This window comes from Eumetopias jubatus, unplaced genomic scaffold (genome assembly GCF_037043125.1).
Source record: "Eumetopias jubatus isolate StellerSeaLion01/CBP00866 unplaced genomic scaffold, mEumJub1_p1.0 scaffold_7, whole genome shotgun sequence".
Taxonomy (NCBI): domain Eukaryota; kingdom Metazoa; phylum Chordata; class Mammalia; order Carnivora; family Otariidae; genus Eumetopias; species Eumetopias jubatus.
Window position 1 is genome coordinate 29836689 of NW_028274813.1, and position 23821 is coordinate 29860509.

The following is a 23821-nucleotide window of genomic DNA, read 5'->3' on the forward strand; positions in this document are numbered from 1 at the left end:
AGCGTGGCAACTAGGAAATCCCTGGCTAGTTCATGTGGCATGAGCTGGGGTGGTCAGTGTCCTCCCACAAACCAGCACATCACATGGTGGGGTTAAGAAGATGGGCTCTCCAGGCAACAGATTAAAAATAAGAGACAGCAAAAAAGCATGATTTTCAAGACTAGGGTGGGGGTGGGGTTTAGAAGAATAAGACAGATATCACTTCCTCATCCAGCAAACTGTTGAAGAAGGCTAGGAGACACTTCCTCCAGATCAGTCTATTTAGACCTGCACTGGCCACATGTAGGCTACTGAGCACTCGAAATGTGGCTACTGTGACCAAGGGGTATTAAATTACATTGTATTTTCTTTTATTAATTTTATTATGTTATGTTAGTCACCATACATTACATCATTAGTTTTTGATGCAGTGTTCCATGATTCACTGTTTGCTTATAACACCCAGTGCTCCATGCAACACATGCCCTCCTTAATACCCATCACCAGGCTAACCCATCCCCCCACCCCTGCATCATATTTTTAAAAGCGACACTCAACTGTTATTCGAAAGCTCTGAAAAAGCAGGTTTGGAAAATCTGAGTATATGAATCTACTTTTCCAGTTACAAATTTTATGAAATCTAAACACAGATTACTTCCAGTGAAAATCAAGCATCCTTATTGACATGAACTATAAGTCTAAAACAGACTCCAGATTTCAGTCTTGCTCCAAAAATAAGTAAAATAGGCCAATAATTTTTAAAACTTAAAAATCACCTGTTGAAATAATAATATTTGGATATAGCAGGTAAATAAAATATATTCTTGGGTCAAAAACATATTGCTAAAATTAATTTTACCCGTTTCTTGTTACTTTAAAAATATGGCCATTAAAAAATATAAAATTAAGGGGCGCCTGGGTGGCTCAGTCGTTAAGCGTCTGCCTTCGGCTCAGGTCATGATCCCAGGGTCCTGGGATCGAGCCCCACATCGGGGTCCCTGCTCTGCGGGAGGCCTGCTTCTCCCTCTCCTTCTCCCCCTGCTTGTGTTCCCTCTCTCGCTGTGTCTCTCTGTGTCAAATAAATAAATAAAATCTTTAAAATATATATATATATATAAAATTAACATATGGCTTGCATTATATTTCTATCGAACAGCACTTTATTTAGGCAATGGCTTTTAAACAAGAATCTCTCCCTAAAACAAACTGCATAGCTTTCCACTCCCAAACTTCGTAGTGACCAATCAAAAAGGGATTAGCTTCCTATCAAAGTTGTATGAAATCCCTTGCATGAATCCAGTACAGAGCGTGTTTCAATTGCTTGGGGGTATTTTCTAAATGCTAAGAGCTATCCCTCCCAGTTACAGACAACTGTTCTCACTTAGTCTGTCATCCCACACCTAAATCAAGCAGCTTTCAGAGACCATATTCCTGGTAAGAGGCTGCAGATCTAAGTCTCTTATGTTGGAGTTTCCACGCATTAACCTGGAGTTCTGGAAGAGCTTGTGTGTCGGCAGCAAGAGCAGCAAAGACCCCTGCTTCACAGGGCATGGTAGTGAGGCAGCACAGCAGGGCAGTGAAGGGCCCGGCTCTAGAATCAGACCTAGTGCCATTACAATCAAGACTACCTGGTACCAGCTGACTGCAGGCAAGTCACCTATTCGCATTGCTCAAACTTCCTCATCTGAAAATGGGGATTTTTAAAAACAGTACCTAATGCATGGGTTTTCAAAATTAAATGAGGTAACCCACGTAAAGTGCCTAGAATAGTGCTTGGCTTAACACCAGAGGCCAACATACATCGTTATTGTGGGATGTGTGCAGGGACGGTGGCGGCTTGCAGGAGTCCACGGTAACCTTTATTTGTCTTGTTTCCTGAGTTTGCTCGCTCGACTCCTGTAATTAACCCACACTGACACCTAGAATTAGACAGTTGTGGAGCTCACAACAAACGAATTATCAGTCTGTGTTGGCCAGTTTCTGGGTAGGTGGCTGCATTAATTCAAAAACAAATATCGAAAACTAACAAAGCCTAATCTTCCAAATTTTAGGGATGGGAACACAGGATAAAATTCCGTATTTTAAAAGGACAGATTCATATTAGAAACATTGTAAGGCTACAATAGCCTTACACGTCTTCTTGGTACTATGCCCATGTCAACCCAGCAATTCAGGTTCTTATCCTTGTCAACACCCAAAGGCCTCTTGCAGACAGATGCCTGAATTCCGATACTCATAAGACCAGGTCAACAAGGGGCACGGAAACAATTCCACCACTGGCGTACTAAAGCATTGAAATGCCTCAAAGATGGCAGTCAGAAATGTTAGAGTGAATCAAATCGGTCCTAAGCAAGGGTTTGAGCTTTTGAAATAGTAACAATTAAAACAAAACTTTTCTACTTATTATGATCATTCTTCTCTGCTCTTGCCACACCAAAAGCAAAGTATAATTAGCAGTATGAGTAATTAGTTGGTGACCAGATGGTATGGATGAAGGACACCACCTAAGGAGGAGGTGCAAATGGAAACAGCAGGTGTCTAACCAACGCGTCTGGGCAATGTCAATGCCGTCGGGTGACGTCATTGTGTGAATTCGGTGATCTACACGCACAGTTTAAAGACAAAAATAAATAGTAATGGACTTCCCACTGCCATTTCAGGAAGCAGAGCTGGAGGGGGCCCTCTGTGTGATCACCAGCCAACACCCATGGAGCCACAGCTGTAGGGCCAGTACCTGTAACAGACCCCGTCAGTGCAGGGGTTGTGGACCCTCACGATGACAAAAACGTGCTGGAAGTGGGATCGGATGTTTTTTGGGCTGAACGGCTGTGCTCCCGGCTCTTGGAAAACAATTGTTACGATATCATTTCCAATATGCCGCTTCCGTAGGAGCTAAAAGAAAAAATAAGCAAACAATATAAATGACAACACTCTGCGTTTTCCTCCCCAATTCCCTTATGTAAACATTCATTATTAATCAGGACATATTAAGGTAGGTAATCGAGACAGGTGCTGTCAATATTTTAGCCTGTCTTATTCCCTCCCAGGAAGAATACAGAAATGAATATTCTGAAATTTGCATAAAATATAGAGCCCATTCAGGAGCAAACCAATATCTGGCATATTACGCCAAGTTCCAGCCTCTCCAAATTCTGTTTCCATAACAACAGTTTTGTTCCATTTTCACATAAGAAAGAAACTTGCCATAGGGAAGATGTTTTAGAGAAGAGAATGGCGGAAGTAATTACAATGCAATTTATGTTCTGGTTTAATTCACTTCATTTAAAGAAATGTGGCTAAGGTGTTTTTGGAGATGCTTTTTGTGTCACCAGCTGGGAATGCAGAAATTACTAATATTTCTAAAGCAGGTTAAATTTCAAGTTTAAACAGCCTTTCTTAATTACAGTGAAAGCTGCTTAAGACCACCTTCTGTTTCACATTAAATGGTGATTTGGAAAGGTGGCTTTCAAATTCAGGCACCCCAAGTCAGGCTAGGCCAGTGGCTCTCTAAGAGGGGTTTATTAGACAGTTTAATTCAGTAGTGTGGAAAAAAAGTTGAATGAAATTTGCATATCTCATATTTATTATATAGAGGCTCTCACAAGGAGAAAAATAACGAAATATACCATTTATATCAACTATCTGTTAGGTACAAACTTGCATTTATAAAACTTTTTTTTTTTTTAATTCTCCAGTGACTTTAACTTACACAAATTACATACCAGTAAAATCAGTGATCTAGTATTCAGCTGGGAGAAACAATAGCCTTTTAGATTAGGGTTGAGAATTGGGAGTTAGAATGTTCCAGAAATGTACTTTTAACCTTAGGAATTTCAAAGCATCCCAAATTATCTTCTAATGAGGCCACTTATTTTCATTTCTAAACATGATATATTATTGGATGTTAAAGAAATAAAGGCTGGTCTGTACTGACTGCTATACAGAATATACCCATTATTAAACATTATTAATCAACTCAGGATCTTGGACACACTGAAAAAAATACAATTTGTCTATGTATTATGTCATTCCTGCACAGATGATGTCATTGTCTTTTTGATGCAATGTCAGTCTTTCTTCTTGTTTGATATGTAACACTAATGTCTTAGTAAAGGACCCAATTAGAAATAAGTCCATCTATCCACCTCATATTATATATAATGAAAGACAGTATTTATAAACAAATTCCTGCCACAAGATTTTATAAGCTATGTTGTTTTTTTTTCCCCAAGCAGAAAGTGATCTACATAGAAGAAATAAATTCTCTAGATAGAGAATTAAGATTTTTTTAAAAGATTTTATTTATTTATATGACACACAGAGAGAAAACACAAGCAGGGAGAGCGGCAGGCAGAGGGAGAGGGAGAAGCAGACTCCCCACCGAGTAGGGAGCCCTGATGTGGGGCTCGATCCCAGGACCCCGGGACCACGACCTGAGCCGAAGGCAGACGCTTAAGCAACTGAACCACCCCGGTGCCCCGAGAATTAAGATTTTTTAAGATGCAGCGGTACCAATTACTCTTTCATTCTGATTTAGGACCATAATAACACATTTGCCTTGATCGGACCCCCAAATTAAATAATTTAGATAGCTGTCCAACTCATGTCCAACTCATGCTGCTCAACACACTTCAACTCATTTAGGAGAAATAAACAATTAACTGAATTTTGTTAACTAAATTTTTTATCCTTCCATACATCTTACTTTCTCTGCTGAGCAATCAGGCAGAAAGAATAATCCTTTAAAAATCACCTGTGAACATCCTGAAATTTTTTTGTCTACTTACTGGTCAGAATAAGAAAAACATATTTTCCTTATCATGATGTTTTCCTCTCTGGGTAATCTAGAACTTGGAATTTGCATAAAAAAACTGTCAACAAAGTCCAGATAATAGACTTTATCCTAAATAGATTTATTTCAGATTTGTAGCTGATTCACTGCTCTGCTCCCTATTTTTGATTCCTTTGGTAATTATAAGAGGCAAAATTTCGTTACCTCTATTTGTGATTTAATCAAACCTGCAGTGACGAAGTGTTCGATTCAATCTGTGTTTGGTTAAATTCTGGGAAAGAGGATGTGATTCATTCTGCAGCTGGCCGTGTTCTGTTAGCACAACAGTTGACAATAACAAAATCTAGATCCATTTTAAGGTCAGAAGTAATACTGGACTGCTTGTGTTTATAATTGCTATTGAAAGGAAAAGCTGTTTGCTCTCTGGCTCTTTTAAATGTCAGTTTGGTATCATTTATTTTGACATATTTTTTAAAAACAGCAATGACCTCATACTTTCTAAAATAATACTGCCAGTTTCCATTTTGCTCTGTAACAATCTGCCACTTCTAGGTTTCTTCATTTACTATGTCAATGACCACATTTTAGTAACAGGCATTGTGCTTTTAGATCTTTTTTAAAAGAAACTGCGTATGATGTACATGAAGGCCAATCGTTTTTTAATGTTCTTTGCTGTCTCCTGATAAATGTTAAGAAAAAACCTTTTTCTGAGATCCCATTGACATTTATTTTGGTTTTTCTCCCAGTTAGTATACCAAACCTCCTCTGAAATCTGAAATGACACATCAGTACTTTCCTGCTTTGCACCCTGGCCTCTTGAGATGGAATCTCACCCACTCATCCATGTTCTCTGCAACCCTGCAGGGTCACCTAATCACCATGATTTCAACTTGTTCTCTTCAGATTCCATGAAAACCTCAATCTCCGTGGGTGAAAATCAAATGATTAATTCACAAAGCCATCCAGCTGGCTGTTAACCTAGAATTTGTGTCTCTTCATTTGTTTTCAGCTCATTTGCTATTCGTTATTTCCGCAAAGTACAAAGCTTCCTGCTGCGGTGACAGGTGCAACATTAAATTCTGGTTTAAGATTTTACAAACTTGCCACTTAGGTTTCTGGGGGAAATGAACAAGGGCGAAGAAACACAGACAACACCAGGATCTCTTACCTGTTGCTTGTTGTTAGGCGTGTATGGCAGCATGGTGGAAACATGGAACATAATTTCATAGTCTTTGTATGTTGTGTACAGAGAATGGGTTCCAGTGGAGTCAGCTACAGTAAAAAAATATATAATGATGAGATGACTATAAGAATAGGAAAAATAGTTCACTTAAGGAAAATATCTTGGAAAAAAAAAGGAAATGATTTAGAATGAAAAGATGTTAGTATAAGATCTAGCATCGGTGTTTTTTTTTTTTTTCTAAGATTTTATTTATTTGTCAGAGAGAGCGAGAGCGAGCACAAGTAGGGGGAGTGGCAGGCAGAGGGAGAAGCAGGCTCTCCGCTGAGGAGGGAGCCCAATGCGGAACTCGATCCCAGAACCCTGGGATCATGACCTGAGCCGAAGGCAGCCACTTAACCAACTAAGCCACCCAAGTGCCCCCAGCATTGGTGTTCTTACCCATTTTTTTGTATCTGATTCTCTTTGGTAGTCTAGTGAAGCCTATGGATCCCTTGTCAGAATAATATTTTTAAATGTATAAAATATATATGATTTCAACAGAAATCAATTGTACTACAAAATAGTTATCAAAAATAATTTTAAAATGATAATTAGATTTCTCTAACAAGTCTTAGCAACTGATCTAGTAACTACTATGATTTTGAAGTCGTGATGTACATAAGCAATATTTTGAAGGATCTCAAAAAAAATACAATATGAAAATATCTATGCTTTCTAACTTGCAATAAAATCATAGGTAGAACTTAAACAACTGTTGTTTGTTGCCTATATTCATAATTGAAGGAAGTGCTAAATTTTAGTTAGGGGGTCAGTGAAAATAAATGTAAAATTATTTCCCATCCAAGTTTACACACCCCTGAATTCTATCCAGACATCAGATGAAGAACATCTTTTCCAAAACTTCTGATTTAAGAGAAATGTTTTGTTCTTAAGAAACAGATAGAAATTTAACAAGACTGTAACACTGAGTAACACAGGTATTCTAGCAATGTCCAACAATGTTTTAAGACTATTCTGCTCTCACCTTCCTTAAGTCAACAACAACCTCTAACCACTTAATCATTAACAAATCAATTGCCCACAAATAACTGGAAACCAGAGAAGAGAATTATTAATGGTCCAATCAAAAGGGAGTATCTTTCGTCTTAAAGGCCCTGGACTTACTGGCTGCAAAATGACATAAGTGTGTTCATTCTGGGTAAACTCAAGCCTCCGTCAACCATACTGTTGAGGACCAGAATGCTTTACTCCATTTTAGAGAAGCCCAAGACAAAGCCCCTAGCATATACTGAGAGGCAGTAGTTCTCAAATTTAGCATGTACAGTGGCATCTGGGGAGCTAGTTAAAAAAGGCAGATTCCCATGCACCACCCCCAGAAATACTGCTCAGTGGGTACGGGGCTGGGCAGAGGAATCTAAAAATAAACACCTGCAGGGTGACTGTAATTCAGGAGCTCCACTGCCCTTAGGCACTGCTCCAAGAATAAACCGCAACAGTGGCTCGCAGACTTGTAAAAATGTTCTAGAGCCCAGAGTCTCAACCTCAAGCTTCTTGGAGTACCTTAATTTTTGAAGCTGACATTAAATGCAAAGGATTAGAAACAAGCTAAAGTGAAATAAAGCAGACTACTCTTCAAAAATTCCAAAAATATGTACCAACATATAACTTTCCAAGAAAAAAATATCCTCTAGATGCTAATGACCACCAACAAAAAAAACTACAAATTACTGCAATAAATAACTGAACTAAGACAGCTCCTGAGTATGAAGAACATATCTACTGTTAAGGATTCTTGCTATAAATAACTCTTGAACTGATTAGTACATTTTAAAACCTTAAAGTGAATGTGTCAGCTTTGACATGTACTTACATGTGTTTCAAGTCAATTTTGAACAAAATTAATGAACTAGAAAAGAGACTGTCATCTAGTATTCATGAATTACATTCCGCTTTCTACGTCTGTCTAATTCTAAAAGGATTACTGCCAGACAGGAAAGCTGATGTGGAAGACAATGCGGAAGGTCATCTGCTTTTCTACTTCTGGCCCATTCTCGCTTTCTTTTCTGCACACCTCATTTATGTCACGTACGCTGCCTGACCAGCCTTTTTCTGGGGACTTTTGGAAACCCCCAAGTTTTGCTGATAATTTTAAACAGTTTAAATAGTTTCAAAAGTTTCAGAGATGAAACGAGGGCCAAAATAATGACATCTTCCTTTCTGAGAAGAAAGAAATTCCAAAATCCTGAAAATACTATGTACATAACAGAATTGTTAAACTTTATCAGAGAGAATGGAAAATGAATGTTTGTTATATTTTCTTAAAAATAAAGCATCCAATATTGCTATTATATTTTCAGTGCCCCTGAAACCATGAAATATCTAATAGCATGACAATCAGGAAAATGAAAATGACAAAAATCCTTTTTTTTCCTCTGGCTAAAGAGAATATATATTAAAACATTTCTAAAGGGAACTATGCTTTGAGAAGAGCGGTGAAAGGAAGATAACGCTCCCTCATACTTGTCGAGGGGGTAAAAGTTAAAGAGTAAATTCAGGCATCTTATGGGTCATCTTGATAATCACACGATCGGCCTCCAAATCATACTACCAGCGAGTGGCATACACCCACTAATAAGGTCAGCACTCTACGCAAAGTCATAGAAAGTAAAATTTCTAATATTCAACATAGATGATAAGAAGGCACTGAATAATTGAGGAATGATAACAGTATATTTCTCAGCTGCTTCGAAAAAGTGTAGACACACGATAATATCCTACATTAGGCATTTCTATTTAAGATGGCATGAACTGATGAATGAGTTTGCAGCACAGTTTTAGATACAGTCAGTGTCATTATCATCCTTGACTGCTCTTTTGGGCTCAACACCTTTACTTTTAGGTAGTCTGAAACTTCATTGACAAGGTGTATGTGTACAAACCTGAATGAGGAAAAGTAATCAGACTTTTATAACAACCATTTCTCAATCACTAATAGATGTATCAGAGTTAAGAAAAGCTAGATGAAGGAAAACAAGCCTATGCAATTTGATTTCAGGAAAGTTCCTGGTTTTAAATATTTATGAGCACAAAAGTAATCTCATTAAACGCACGTAGGCTAAATAAAGTCAACAGAATGAAGAAAGCTTAAGCTCCGTTAATTAAATGCACTCACCACTACAAAACACATCAAATGCAAGATGAAATCAGATAGCTTGTAAGTCTCATTTTTATCCCTTTATTTAATTTGAAATATAATAATCGTCAGTTGGCTGCTGGGGACCATCCCTTGAAGGCCCCCCGATGTCCTATCCCAATCTTGCCTCAGGGTCTGGGGAATGCATAAGTCAATGCTCAGAAACACAGCCAGGGCCAAGTGCTGACATCTGGGACAGCAGCACGTATTCGAGAGGAGACACGCTTCAGCCTTCGTGGTACTATTTCACTCACTCACTAGTGAAGTATTTGGGGAAGTCAAGACTTCTACCTGCTCTGGCATCTATCATGTTTACTAATAATTTTTCAAGGTACATTTAACCATGGCCAGGGGATGGGTTCTTTCACTTCAGTGAGGGTCAGGATCAAGAAGAGTCTGTTGTCCTGCCCTTTGCCATGACAGGTGAGTCCATACTGTGTCAACTCAAGGCCTGTGTGAGTGTGCAAGTGAATGCACCTGGGACTCGAGGCTTCTCAAAATCAGTAGCACACAGAGAGATGAGGAAGGTCGAGACGGTGGGGGCTGGCACTTAGGAGTCAGCCACTACTGTTTTCTGCCAACGACTCACTTGGCAAGACACCTGGATTCTCAATTTGGAAGTAAGATCTGAATTTGAATGACAGCAGCATCATTTGCTAAATGACCACAAACAAATCACTTCACTTCTCTGTCCATCGATACTCTTGCTGCTGTGAGGATTACATGAAATAATATATATGAAAGTACTAGCCCATAAAAGATGCTCAGGAGAAGGATTAGAATTTAGAAATTTGTGCAGCTGAGGTACAAAGGGTAGTTTCCTTAAAGAGGGACCTTTACATATTTTAATTTCTTTGCCAAGTGCATTCCAGGAACACTCAAAGGAAAAGCCTTACATTATAACACAGGTCAAAGTTAAGGAGGTGAAAAAAGAATTCTTTTCTTCATCAGTGTCTAAACTCCAAATGGCCCTTTGCAAGTGCAGAGCATTTAAGCAATGCTAGTTTTATCCAGTTCCCTATCAAAGTTTAAATATTCCAAATAATAAAGGACTTATTTTCTTTATGAAAAAACTTGTATCTCTTCTAAGACCCTGAATCTCAGCGGTTTTTGTAACACTGCTGAAAAATGGGGGAAGCAACAAGCATTCACTAACATTGCAGCAAATTAGTGAAGGTTAAGGCTTTGAAGGAATGCTTTACAAAGGGCTTCTAAAATCTCCTATGTTCTAGCCTCATCCAGGAAATGATTTCTCAAATAATCATCCATATGCACAGCTAAAAATGAAGGTGGTCTCCAGCTTTCCAAACAACAAACTGCTTGGTGGGAAATTTATTCTTGTATTTGCTGTAATGTGAGAGGGTGGTAATTATCTAGAGGTTATGTCACCCAAATGAGGAGACAAAGTAAGGAGGGAAAAAAAAAAAATCCACCACTTGAAAATGTCTTCATTGCAGAACTGTTCCAACTCCTGACACATTTATAGCTTGTTTGCAAAAAGACCTTATTTCTGAACCAGGAAAATGGACTTTGTATGAAAAACTGGGAAAAACAAGAAATGGTTCAAAAGCTCCATCAATCCTTCCTAAAATCTGAATAGAATTGTAATACATAACAAGCAGAGCCATTTCTCGAGATGGCTTAGGTAATGTGAACCCAAGGGCTTGGCGGGAGGGGAGGGAGACATAGCCAGGACGCAGAGCTCTGGGCTTGGCTGTACTTAATTCTACATTTATGCTTTCTCTGAACACTTCGTTAATCATAGCGCTAGGATCTGTTCTACCTGTGTTGTGCTTCCTAGCCATCTAACCTTGGGCACGTTAATCTACAGAAGCCAATTCTATGAAATGGGGATAACCAGTAACCAGCAAGGCCTGTGAGGGATGCACAAGAAAACAATATCAAAAGTATCTGGAACTTCTGCTTCCAGCCATAAAGAGTACTTGGTACAGGACTTGTTCTCCCATTATAAATAACTAGAAAAACTGACAAAATATCTGAAACAACTTTTTTCAGACATTGGATAGTGATCCAAGAGGAAAAAAGAGCCAAAGAAGATAAGCCCTCTGATTCCCACCAGGTTTTCTACCTGAGGTACTTTTGGAACAACAGCACAGAGCATGGCTTCGAAGAGGGAAGCCAAAACATACTGGAGTTCAAGAAGCCTGAGGTAGCTGATATTTGCTGGGCAGAGTATCAAAGAGGAGGAAAACTACACAGTGAAAGAGGTTCAAAAATCTGCATACGGGGGGCCCCTTGAGTCTTGGGCTGAATAGTAAGCTGCAAACACAGAGAGTAAGATTCCAAAAGCCAGGCAAAGAAAAATTATTAGGGTAGTGCACAGCATGGTGACTATAGTTAATAATATTGTACTGCATAGTTGAAAGTTTTGCTAAGAGTAGATCTTTTTTTTTTTAAAGATTTTATTTATTTATTTGAGAGAGAGAGAATGAGAGATAGAGAGCACGAGAGGGAAGAGGGTCAGAGGGAGAAGCAGACTCCCTGCCGAGCAGGGAGCCCGACGCGGGACTCGATCCCGGGACTCCAGGATCATGACCTGAGCCGAAGGCAGTCGCTTAACCAACTGAGTCACCCAGGCGCCCGCTAAGAGTAGATCTTAAAAGTTCTTATCCCAAGAAAAAAATTTTTGTAACCTTGTTTGGCAACACGTTAACTAGACTTACTGTGTGGTAATTTACAATATACACAAGTACTGAATCATTACCTTCTACACCTGAAACTAATAGAATGCTATATGTCAATTATACCTCAATAAAAGAAAGACAGAAAATCTATTTGGCAAAGAAAAACTACCAGAGAATTGTAAAGCAAACAATTCTCACAGTTCACATAAGACTGGAAGACAGTCAAGTTCTAACCAGCCACAGTAAAGAGACCTCACTGAATATGCAGGTATTCAGACAGAAGAAAAGCCATGCCTTAATAGTAGAGCTAAATTAGAGGATAAAGAACTGCTCTAGGTATGCTTTAATAAAGCTTAAGAACAAGATTCATTAGATCAAGCTGTTCTGTAAGTAACATTATCTGCCCACAAAAACAAAGCTCAACACTCCTTTTAAAGACAACAAAATCTAGACACTCAACCATAAAACATTCGCAACGTACACTCTCTAATCAAAAGTAACCAGATGCATGAAGCAGTAAAATGTCACTCAAAAGGAGGAGAAAATCTGTTAAATGGAGACCTCAAAGGATCCACAAGAATGAGAGAACTGGTACACACAAACCTTAAAACAGCCATCATAAATATGTTCAAGTATTTAAAGGACAACATGAACCTAATGAGGAGAAAGAGGGAAATATAAGAAAAGAGGACCAAATGCAGTTCTGGCCCTGAAGATGACAGTATCTGAAATGAAAATTTCATTGGACTGGATTAACAGCAGATTAAGACACTATGGAAGAAAAGAAAAACACACTGAATTTGGAAGATATATTAACAGGAATAATCCAAATGGAAGCATAGGGGAAAAAAAGGTTAAAAAAAATCAAATCAATAGAGCCTTATTAACCCATGGTATCCTGGTGAGTGATCCAATGTATGTGTAATTGGAGATTCAGAAGATGGGGACAGGAAAAAATAAATCAAGATTGGCAATTACTATTTTTATTTGATGAAAACTATAAAACCACAGATCCAATCACATCTACACTGTCAAACATAAAGGAAATGATCCTTTGGGAACACTTGAACTGGAAAGCTTTCTCTCTCTCTCTCTTTTTTTAGAGGGGATAGGGGCAGAGGGAGAGGGAGAGAGACCCTTAAGCAGGCTCCATGCCCAGCACAGTGCCTGACTTGGGGCTCAATCTCACGACCCTGAGATCAAGACCTGAGCTGAAATCAAGAGTCGTACACTTAACCAACTGAGCCGCTTAGGTGCCCCAGCATTTTCTCTTTTTAATGATTATATTGAAAGAAAGGGTTTCCTGACACAAAATAAGATTGGACAAAATGTGGTGAGATGACCTCCTAGCACACAGAGCCAAGTCTCAACTCTGGGTGTGCCATGGCCAGGGAGAGGCTACTGGGGTATGCAGGGGCTGGCTTTGACCCTGTCAGCTTGAAGTAAAAGAGATAAATATGCAAACTGCCTCTTTCAGGGCTGCAGAATAGAAATACTCTCTGACTTTCTGTTCCCGGGAGGAAACTTGACCCTCTGAAAGGGCAGAAAAAGAAACTACAGACTCTTCTGCTCATCAGCTTTGCCCTGAAAGGTTACAGGGGACTTAAAGGAGGGCACTGCAGCGAAAAGGAATCCTTTGCTGCTAAACATCACAGAACTGTAAAAGTGTGCCATCAGAGACAGTTTGCTAATCCAGGCTCACCCCCCTCTAGCCTTCACGGTTACTGGGATTTTGAGGCAAAATATGCACAGAGTGCTTATTTTACTTATTCTAGTGTCTTACTTGACGCCACATTGCTTAAGCATGGTCTTGTTATAGAGAAGGTGTTAAGTGACTTTAGCACCTCCGTGCAAGGTCAGCTATCTGGGTTATTTTGGCATTAAGTACACTAGTAAAAGCTGTTTAAAAGGTGGAGCTGGGGGCACATGTACATGTAGTGGCTGCAGGCCCCCTGTATGTTCGGGTAGAACTGCAAGGGCCAGCTGCTACCTGATAAGTGTTATGCAGGGTGGGTGAACCTACACTGTCTCACTTCTACATCCCCCTCTGTTTTGCTGCCCAAATCTAAATAAATACTTTCACTTAGAGATAACTGCTTTTACTAAGAGATAATCTTTACCTATAGAAATGTATTTTGAAAACTTATTTTACACAGCAATTTTGTATCCGTTGAAACTAACCTTTTATCAATAAAGCACTATTGTTTGGCTCTTAAAAAAAAAAAGCATGGTCTTGTTATACATTTCTCACATTGCCTTTCATCATTAAGAAGTGTCTGGGAATGTGTGAATGCACAAATAATAGTCTTATCAATTTCTAATCTGGCCATTCATGCATAGAATCAGGTGTTTATAAGGTCCACAATAGCCAAACTACGGAAAGAGCCCAGATGTCCATTGATGGATGAATGGATAAAGATGTGTGTGTGTGTGTGTGTGTGTGTGTAATATTACTCAGCCATCAAAAAGAATGAAATATATGGAATATATATACATATATATGTGAAATATATGGAATACATATATATAATGGAATATTACTCAGCCATCAAAAAGAATGAAATCTTGCCATTTGCAGTGACATGGAGAGAGCTAGAGGGTATTATGCTAAGTGAAGTAAGTCAGAGAAAGGCAAATACCATATGATTTCACTCATACATGGAATTTAAGGAATAAGACAGATGAACCTAGGGGAAGGGAAGGAAAAATAAGATAAAAACAGAGAGAGACAAACCATAAAAGACTCTTAACTCTAGGAAACAAACTGAGGGTTGCTGGAGGGGAGGGGGTAACTGGGTGATGGGCATTAAGGAGGGCACTTGATGTAATGAGCCCTGAGTGTTTTATGCAACTGATGAATCACTAAATTCTACCCCTGAAACTACTAACATACTATATGTTTAAAAAAAATAAATAACCAGGGTGCTTATTATATTCTCTTCCCAGATCCTTTCATATAGCTCTTTGTGGTGAGGATAATTTATATAACACAACAAATTGGGACAACATGAATGAAGCTTATAGGGCAAATGTCAGACTCTCTGGAAAAGAAGAGTCTCAGGGCATATTGAGATTTAACATTTTATGCAGTTGCAAGCAGAGTATGGAATGTTAAAATAATATTTAAGAGTTGAGGCTATTTATGGGCTTTAATAGTCTCTCTTGCATGTCGTTTCCAAGTTGGCAACAGCAAAACCATGGCAACAGGAAATTCTTCCCTACAGTGGAGTTTATGAATGCTTTTCTGTTTTCATGACTCAACTCCTTATTTAATTTCCTGTGCAGAAAATCGGAGAGATTACTATAGACTGCAATATAGATGTGCTAATCCAAAGACCCTCTCAATGAAAAACAGGTCACAGGTGTCCATGGATGAATTTTGAGATAAAATTTAAAACTGCCTCCTCACAGACACACAGCAGACGTCAACCTCCTCTAACCTAAATAGATACATGAGAACTTAACTATGTTATTAATGACTTGGGGAATGGGAGTGTACAGGTATGTTCATGAGCCATAGCTAAAAAAAAAAAAAAAAAAACTCTTCCATCATTGTGCTTTTAATCAACAAATTTCAGGAGCCAATCTAATACCAAAGCTAAGAAGCCTATTTTCTTAGGGATTCAATTAGACTATGAATAATAAAAATAGAAAATAAGCAAACAAAGGCCCTATTACTAGAATATAAAAAATGAGTAAGAAAACCATACGAAGACTGACTGCACACAGATAAGCACAAGGATTATGAAAGAAATTAATGAAAGTAAAAAATTCTAGGGCTTACGACCATTTGGTTATAAGATTCTGGAATTTGCAATCACTCTAACATTCAGCTAAATATAGTGAAATTTATGCAACACTATCCAGGAGCCATTCTGCATGATTTGCACCCACTGCTCTACTACTCTGTTGACACTTCTGATAACGTGATTTTTTTTTTTTTAACCAGTCCAATCCTAGCTATTTTGATTATAGCCTTCAGTTGTTTCGGTGGCACACCCTCCATCTCCGACTTGCTCTCCACTATCAGCAGCAGTGTTCTGCAGTAAATGGCAATGTTGTTTTACGGGCAATTTAGCAGATGAACATCAACACAGAGGGAGGGAAACAAGCCTAGCAGGAGAGTATAAGTATTTCTTACTTTTGGTGTCAAGCTGTGCACGATACTTCTCAAATCCTTTGAGCCGAACACGTTCTCCCAACAGCTGAAGGAATTCCTCAAATGCCGGGCCAGCTGACTCATTGTTGTACATCTCTTCTTCAGTGCTTTGTCCAGTTCTGCAGTACATGATGCCCACCTTCTGCTGATAGTTCAGCTGTGAAGAGAGGCAGTACATGCATATAAATGTAGGCAGGTCCACTATGCCCCACCTAACTGCTCCTAACTCCTGTAGGGCACATGGCCATCAGAAAGCTAACATCTCTCTTCTCTTGAAATCCTTCTGTTTCAATTTTTCTGTCTCTAGTCCAAAAAATACAGTAGAACAAGCATCTACAACTATAATCTTCACAAGTTAAGAGAAAAGGACAGAAAAATGAATTAACACTTTCTGTACATCAAGATCATGCATTGTTAGAACAGATGTTGATACTTTAGGGAATTTCTCTGAATGGGCTACAAAGTACAAAATGAGGCTCTAAAAAACAGCTTGGCAAATAAAGGTAATTCTTTTTTAATCATCTTCCCCTTTTGGGGCTTTACAAATTTAAAAGCAGAGGTCCACTTTATAAAAGATACTTTAAAATATATTGTTTCACACTAAAAAGCCCATAAATATACTTGCGAATTCTAGGGTTTTTTGTTTTTTGTTTTTTTTTTGGCAAAACTGGAAAAGATTTCACTCCCAATGCCATTTTTCCAATACACTAAATTATAAATCTCAGTTATATCTTTGTTAGAGCACTAGCATCATCAACAATATACTTTTCAAATATTTTTCTAAAAGATGAGTGCCCGAATAGAAACTTTAAAAGGGGTTTCATAATGGCAAATAAGCTAGTGGCAAATATTCCTTCCTCAGAGACAGTAAAAAAAACCATTCAGGAGATGTAGGTATGATGTAACATTAATCAAAATATTTACTCATCATTGAAAAGTCTAGTCATTCTGCAAACAAATTTTATGGTGATATTAGTCATTTAACAAGGCATTAGTTTTCTTTTTCTTTTAAGATGTATTTATTTCGAAAAGAAAGAGAGTGCGCAGGCGCACACATGAGCAAGGGGGGGAGAGGGACAGAGAGCATCTCCAACAGACTCCCCGCTGAGCACGGGAGCCCTACATGGGGCTGGATTCCAAGACCCTGAGAACACGACCTGCGCTGAAACCCAGAGTCAGATGCTCAACTGATGGAGCCACCCAGGTGCCCCAAGACATTAGTTTTTGGTATAAAACTTCTGACTTTTAATTCCGCAGTGAAATCGAGGCACTCCATACTGCTCTGGTCTCTTTCCAGAGTGACAATGCAGCCAATGCATCAGTCAATTTTCATCTCCCAAAGTGAAAGGGGGAAGGGAAGAGGCAAAATTGTTAACAGCTAACATTTACCGAATAGCCACCATATGCCGATCACTGGTTAGTACTTCAGATGCATTAGCTGATCCTCACAACAGCCCAGAGAGCAAATATCCCTGTGTGACACATCAGCATAGTCGGAGAATGGAAGCCCAGTAGCGAGACACAAGACCACAAACTCCATCCTGTGACCCGGCTGGCTCTGTTAACTACCAAGATTCAACCAGGCTTGAATCCACAGCCCCTTATTTGCAATTCTGAAGTTGAAAGGTAAAAACCAAATTTAGGCAAACACATGTGGCAGTAAAACTTGATATGGGCTGACATTAATACTTTTAATTTATCCCAGGTTATATGAATATTCGCATTTTTCCCCTGAGGAAATATTAATGTGATTGTGGGATGCTGTCTCAGACCCCAGGGGGAATATTACCATATGGTGTATACATTCTCTTGTCCTTCTAAAATGCGGACATTTCTGAATTCTGAAACCCATCCAGCTCCTACCATTGTACATAAGGGACTGTGAACCTTAAATACTCTTTCCAACTTTTTAAACCAAGTGATTCAGAAGAGTAATGAGAAAATGTCATAGGGGCAAAACTCTCACTTCCTTTCCTCCCTCCACCACACCCTACCTCGTTGACAAGGAAGTGCCACAGCCTTTATACGACCCCACAGACAGGAGAGCTCCTAGGAGTGACTCTCCCTTGCTCCGCCTACCCCAGCAGGCAGAAGGTCAAGTTCCAAGTCGGAAACTCGCAAATAACTGGATATAGTAATAATGGCATATTTTCAAAACAGCATGTGACGTCACATTATTTCTACTTCCTTTAAATTATCAACAGAAACACATTTGACTTAATTCATTTTCATATCCCACATGTAGGTAAAACAGAAGAAGACAGAATAAAACCTACTGCACACCACTGACATTTCACCCTTCTGTCAGCTGGCCTGTTTCAAATGTCTGAATGTGGCTAATGTTTGCAGGGGGACTCCTACAGGTAGAGATCTCACCTGGGCTTTAGAATTAATCTGAGTACCTACCCTATTAGGTCTCAACAAATAAAAAACAGTGGTGGGCTCTGGGTCAACTACAAAAGAAGTCCTTCATACAGCCACATCGTTCCTGCCTCCCTGCAGGGAGGGTTATCAAAGACATGAAGGCAGGGGGAGAAAGGAAGGGGTTGTGAACGATTTGCTATTTGGCTCCGTGCCTCCCAGATCAGCCTTCTCAGGCCACAACGTAAAACAAAAGTCACCCTGTTCAAGAGAAAGCATCACAGGGACACTGGATTTGTGGATGGCTTTTTAAAACTTCTCAGATAAAGGCCTAAGATTTCACTGTGCAACATTCAAAAGGATTCGTTTATATAAAAAAGGCGTTCACTACAGAGAGAAGTAAGGAAACTTCCTCCAAAGCATTGGAGAAGATGTATCTGAGGACAATGAGAGTGTGCCGCCTTCTTCTGACTGATTTCTCATCCTCTAGTGAACTCCACCGGCAGCTCGGGGAACAAACTGGCATCGGCTGCTCGTGAAAAGAAGGAGCCTTTAAGAGGATTAGGAAATGTGTTAGAATGTCAGATTCCCTCTGGTTTGAAACTGTGCCAAATGTCACTGCTCTATCCTCTAACATGACAATATGACTGTATTTGTGGCTTCTACTGCAATTAAATCAAGGTAGGTGGTATTCTCTGAACGCAGGCTCCTGGCATCCTCAGTTAGCAACCCTGCTCCCTGCGAGAATAAGAGGAGCTGGTAGAGAAGAGTTAGGTAAATATGATATGGGCTATTGCAAGAGAAAGAGCAAACATAAATGAAAGCAGAGCTATGGTTTGCGGTTTTAAGTCGTTAGGAGGTTATATAAAACAGCACCTTTCTTTTTTTTTTGAGACACACACAAACACATCTGTATGGATTTACATACATGAATATACAATCCTTCCATGTAATGCTCAAAATAGAGTTATGAGGACACCAGAAGCCATCCTGGGAACAGGTTGTGTTTATCCACAGTTTAGGATTTTCGCTTTGGATAATCTCAGGGCCATGCTATACAATTCCATGCTTGCCTATCAACTGTTCACAGGGAGCATTCTGGAAGTGTTTGAAAACCCACAAATGTTTCTACTATAATAAGTATTGATGGTCAATCCAACAGGACAAAGGTTATATTTGACAGGAAGGTCTTGAATCTCAATAAAGCAAAGTGTCCTTAAAACCGACCAAAAGTGACATGGGCTCTCACAGCTAGGAACCAACTAGCTAGTAGATAAAATTGTTCTTCCTCTAATAAAGTGGATACTTCAACACAGAATCAAAGAAAGAAATACTACCATCTGATTTACACAGCCCTGAGTGTCTGGGAAAGATGGATGATAAAGTCAGAGCCCTCCACCAATAGAAACAGATTTGAATAACCAACTTCTCAATTCTACATTTTCACCTCTTCTTGCCTGGTGTCCCAGCCTCAGGAAGGCTACTGGGGCAGCAAAGACCAAGAGAACAACCCAGTTCTCAAATTCTTATAAAATCTTTACATTGTCTGACTTAATCCAGAAATTTCAAACCGTCACGTGAGTCATGGTATTTCATTGTGAGGCAATTCTCAGAGTGTGGGCCATGAAGGCTTCAGGGTGCTTGAGCTCTGCTCTGGGACACAGATATTTAGAAATAGTTTGATCTTTTCAGTTCTTACTTTTAAACTCTGTTAGGTTGTACAACACCAATGTTTAACTTAAAGACAATTTTGCCCCACCACTGAGGCTAAACCATCCTGGGATGACCCCTCTGCCATGTGAACTAGGAGGTTCTCCAGTCGGCCTGGTGGAGGCAGAAGCTATTCCTGGCCTTGTGGGACGACTGAGGATTTGCCCCCCTAAACCTGGAAGGTGGTTCCCACGCTGGACTCAAGTCATTTCCTCAAATGCATGCACTTACTAGTACTCATCTCTGCAAACTCCACCCTTCTTGGTTTCCCTGGACTCACCCGTAAGTCTCAACTCAGGAGACTGCTGGGCTTCCACGGACGCTCCCCAAACTCCTGCACTGCAGTCCGCAAACTCTTCAGGCAGAAAGCTGGTGTGATCTCACTGTCCTTTCAATCTGCATCCACCTCCCAGAGATCACTGTCCTTTGCTGCCTAATGCCCAAAGTCCTAAAAACCAACTGTTTCATTGTTTTACCTAGTTTTTTTTTTTTAATTGTTTCTGATGGAAAAGTAAATCAGTCCCTCTTTCTTAATCTTGGCTAGAAGCAGAAATCTGCCTTGAATTTTTAAATCAACTTTATTGGTATATAATTTCTGAACAGTAAACTGCATCCATTTGATTGAATGAGTTCTAATACACCTGTACCACCATCAAAATACAGAAAATTTCCATCATTTCCGAGTTTCTGATTCCTCTTTGTAGCCCATCCCTGAATCAACTAACTCAGATGATCACTGTCCCCCCTGCAACTATAAATTACTTTTGCTTACATTTTTAAAGAATATTTTTGTCGGGTAAAATCCACTGTGAAAGTTACTCTTTTGGCACTCTAGAAACCTGTGCTGGCTTCTACCTTTTCTTTAGGCTTCAGAGCCCAACAAATGATTGATTTTAACAGCTGACTGTCCTATTCATCTTTGGAGGTCCTTTTTCCCTCTGACTGTTTACGGTCTTTCTCTTTTTCTTCTATTTTGAGAAATTTTTATCCTGATGGACCTATGCCTGATTTTCTTTATATTTATCACGCGTAGGGCAGGCAGAGCTCCATAAATCCATCTTAATTCATTATCTTTCAACAGTTTTGGAACTCTTTCTACCAATATTATCTTAAAATACTGATTCTATCCCCCAACTAATGCTTTGTTTTCCTCCGGGGAATTCCATTACATATATGTATTTCATCCTGGCTCAATGCCTTTTAGGTACTTTTCTGTATTTCTCATATTTTTTTGTTTCCATTCTTCAGTTAAAACTTTTCTTGTAACTGCACCCCTATGTTTATTGCAGCATTATTTACATCGTCAAACTATGGAAGCCTCCCAAGTGTCCATTGACTGATGAATGGATAAAGAAAATGTGGATGTAACACACACTGGAATATTACTCACTCATCAAAAAGAATGAAATCTTGCCATTTGCAACAACATAAATGCATCCAGAGAGTATTATGCTAAGTGAAAAAGGTCAAAAAAAGACAAATACCATAAGATCTCATCCATATGTGGAACTTAAGAAACAAAAAAAAACAAGCGAAGGAAAAAAAGGGGACAGGGAGAAAAACCAAGAAACATACTCTTAACTACAGAGAACAAACGGATAGCTACCAGAGGGGAAGTGGGCGGGGGGAGGCCAGGGGAGTAGAATACGGAGATTAAATAGTATATTTATCATGATAAAAACAAAACAAAAAAAAGAAAAACAATTTTCTGGTAATTTATCCTCAATTCAACAATTTTCTCTTTTGCTCTAATATGTTCTTAAACATATCTATTGAAATTTTAACTTGTGGCTATTTTATCCCATTCTAGAATTTCAATTGGATTGTCTTACAGATGCAGTGTTCCCTGAACTCCATTTTTTACTTCTGCAGCCCTCATGAAACCAAGGCTGGTCTGTCCCCTTTTATTTGCAGCTTTATGTGGACTTAAGCCCCAAGCCTCTCATAAAACAGCAAATGTCTAAGGAAAAAAGCACTTCATGATGCTAATTTTGATGAATACCAATTTCTCAGTTATTTCTTGTCTGGATCAAGTTTTCGGTGTTAGGTCTCAGAACTCTTTACCAGGTTCCCAGGTCCCAAAGGTTTTTTTCCTATGTTACTGTCAAAATTTTTATAGTTTTATATTTCAGTCAATGATCCATCTGAGTAAATTTCTGTACAATGTGTGTTAGATGTTTAGGTCAAGATCATTATTTTGCCTATGGATGTTTAATTGTCCCAGCACCTTTGTGTGAAAAACCTATCCTTCCTACATTGAACTGTTCTTACACCTTTGTCAAAAATCACTTGGATACTGGAGCACCTGGGTGGCTCAGTCAGTTAAGCGTCTGCCTTCGGCTCAGGTCATGATCCCAGGGTCCTCGGACCGAGCCCTGCATCGGGCTCCCTGCTCAGTGGGGAGTCTGCTTTTCCCTCTCCCTCTCCCAATTAAATAAATAAAATCTTTAAAAAAAATCACTTGGATATATGTGGGGATGGGTGCTATTTCTAGTTTCTCTCTTCTGTTCCATTGATCCATTAGTCTGTCCTCCCAATAATAAAACATAGTTTTGATTACTATTGTCACATAATAAAAGTCTTAAAATCAGGAAGAATGATTTCCCTCACTTCATTCTTTTTCAAAACTGTTTTAGCTATTCTAGCTCCTTTGCCTTTCCATAGAAATTTCAGAATAATCTTGTCTATAATTACAAAATATCTTACTGGGATTTTGATATTGTGTTGACTGTGCATCAATTAGAGAATTGACATCATTAATATATTGAGTCTTTCAATCCATGAACATGGTATGTCTCTCCATTTATTTAGGTCTTTTATTTTTTTTAATCAGTGTTTTATAGTTTTTAGCACACTAGTCCTATACATGTTTTGTTAGATATATACCCAAACATTCATTTTTTATTGTGGGACTGTAACGGTATTGTATTTCAATTTTTAGGTTCCACACATTCATTAAAAGAAATCAAATTGAGAACTACACCAAAGTAAAAAGCTTTTGTCCAATGAAGGAAACCATCAACAAAAGGAAAAGGCAACCTAGTGAACAGAAGATATTTGCAAATAATATATCTAATAAGGGGTTAACATCCAAAATACATTAAAAAATGTACCGACCTCAACACCAAAGAAAAAATAACCCCAAACAAGTAATCCAATTAAAATGGGCAGAGAACCCGAACAGACATTTTTCTGAAGAAGACATATAGGTGGCCAAGAGACACATGAAAAGAGGCTCAACATCATTAATCATCAGGGAAACGCAAATCAGAACCACAATGAAATATTACCACAGAATGGCTAAACTCAAAACCACAAGAAATAACACGTGTTGATTAGGATGTGGAGAAAAGGGAACCCTTGTGCACTACTGGTGGGAATGCAAATTGGGGCAGCCCCTGTGGAAAACAGAATGGAGGGTCCTCAAAAAAATTAAAAATGTAAATACCATATGATCCAGTAATTCCACTACTGTGTATTTACCCAAAGAAAATGAAAACACTAATTCAAAAAGATAAATGAACCCCTATGATTATTATAGCATTATTTCCAATAGCCAAGATATGGAAGCAACCTAAGCATCCATTAATAGATGAATGGATAAAGAAGACGTGGTACGTATGTACAATGGGATATTACTCAGGCATAAAAAAGAATGAGATCTTGTCATTTTCAACTACATAGATGGACCCAGAGGGTATCGTGCTAGGTGAAATAAGTCAGAGAAAGACAAATACCATATGATTTTGTTTAAGTGTGAAATCTAAAACAAACCAATAAAGCAGAAACAGACACAAAA

The 23821-nt window shown here is 38.9% G+C and overlaps 1 protein-coding gene across 25 annotated transcripts in view; it reads right to left on the reverse strand.

The window, feature by feature from the left end:
* SIPA1L1 (signal induced proliferation associated 1 like 1) overlaps positions 1 to 23821 on the reverse strand; it is a 466784-nt gene that overhangs the window by 79611 nt on the left and 363352 nt on the right. For all 25 annotated transcript variants that reach the window (XM_088024540.1, XM_028087081.2, XM_088024541.1 and 22 more), the window contains 3 exons: positions 15934 to 16108; positions 5940 to 6043; positions 2714 to 2871 (listed from right to left, as the gene is read on the reverse strand). In XM_088024540.1, the coding sequence (XP_087880666.1) occupies positions 2714 to 2871; positions 5940 to 6043; positions 15934 to 16108 (437 nt within the window). The remainder of the gene's footprint in view (positions 1 to 2713; positions 2872 to 5939; positions 6044 to 15933; positions 16109 to 23821) is intronic.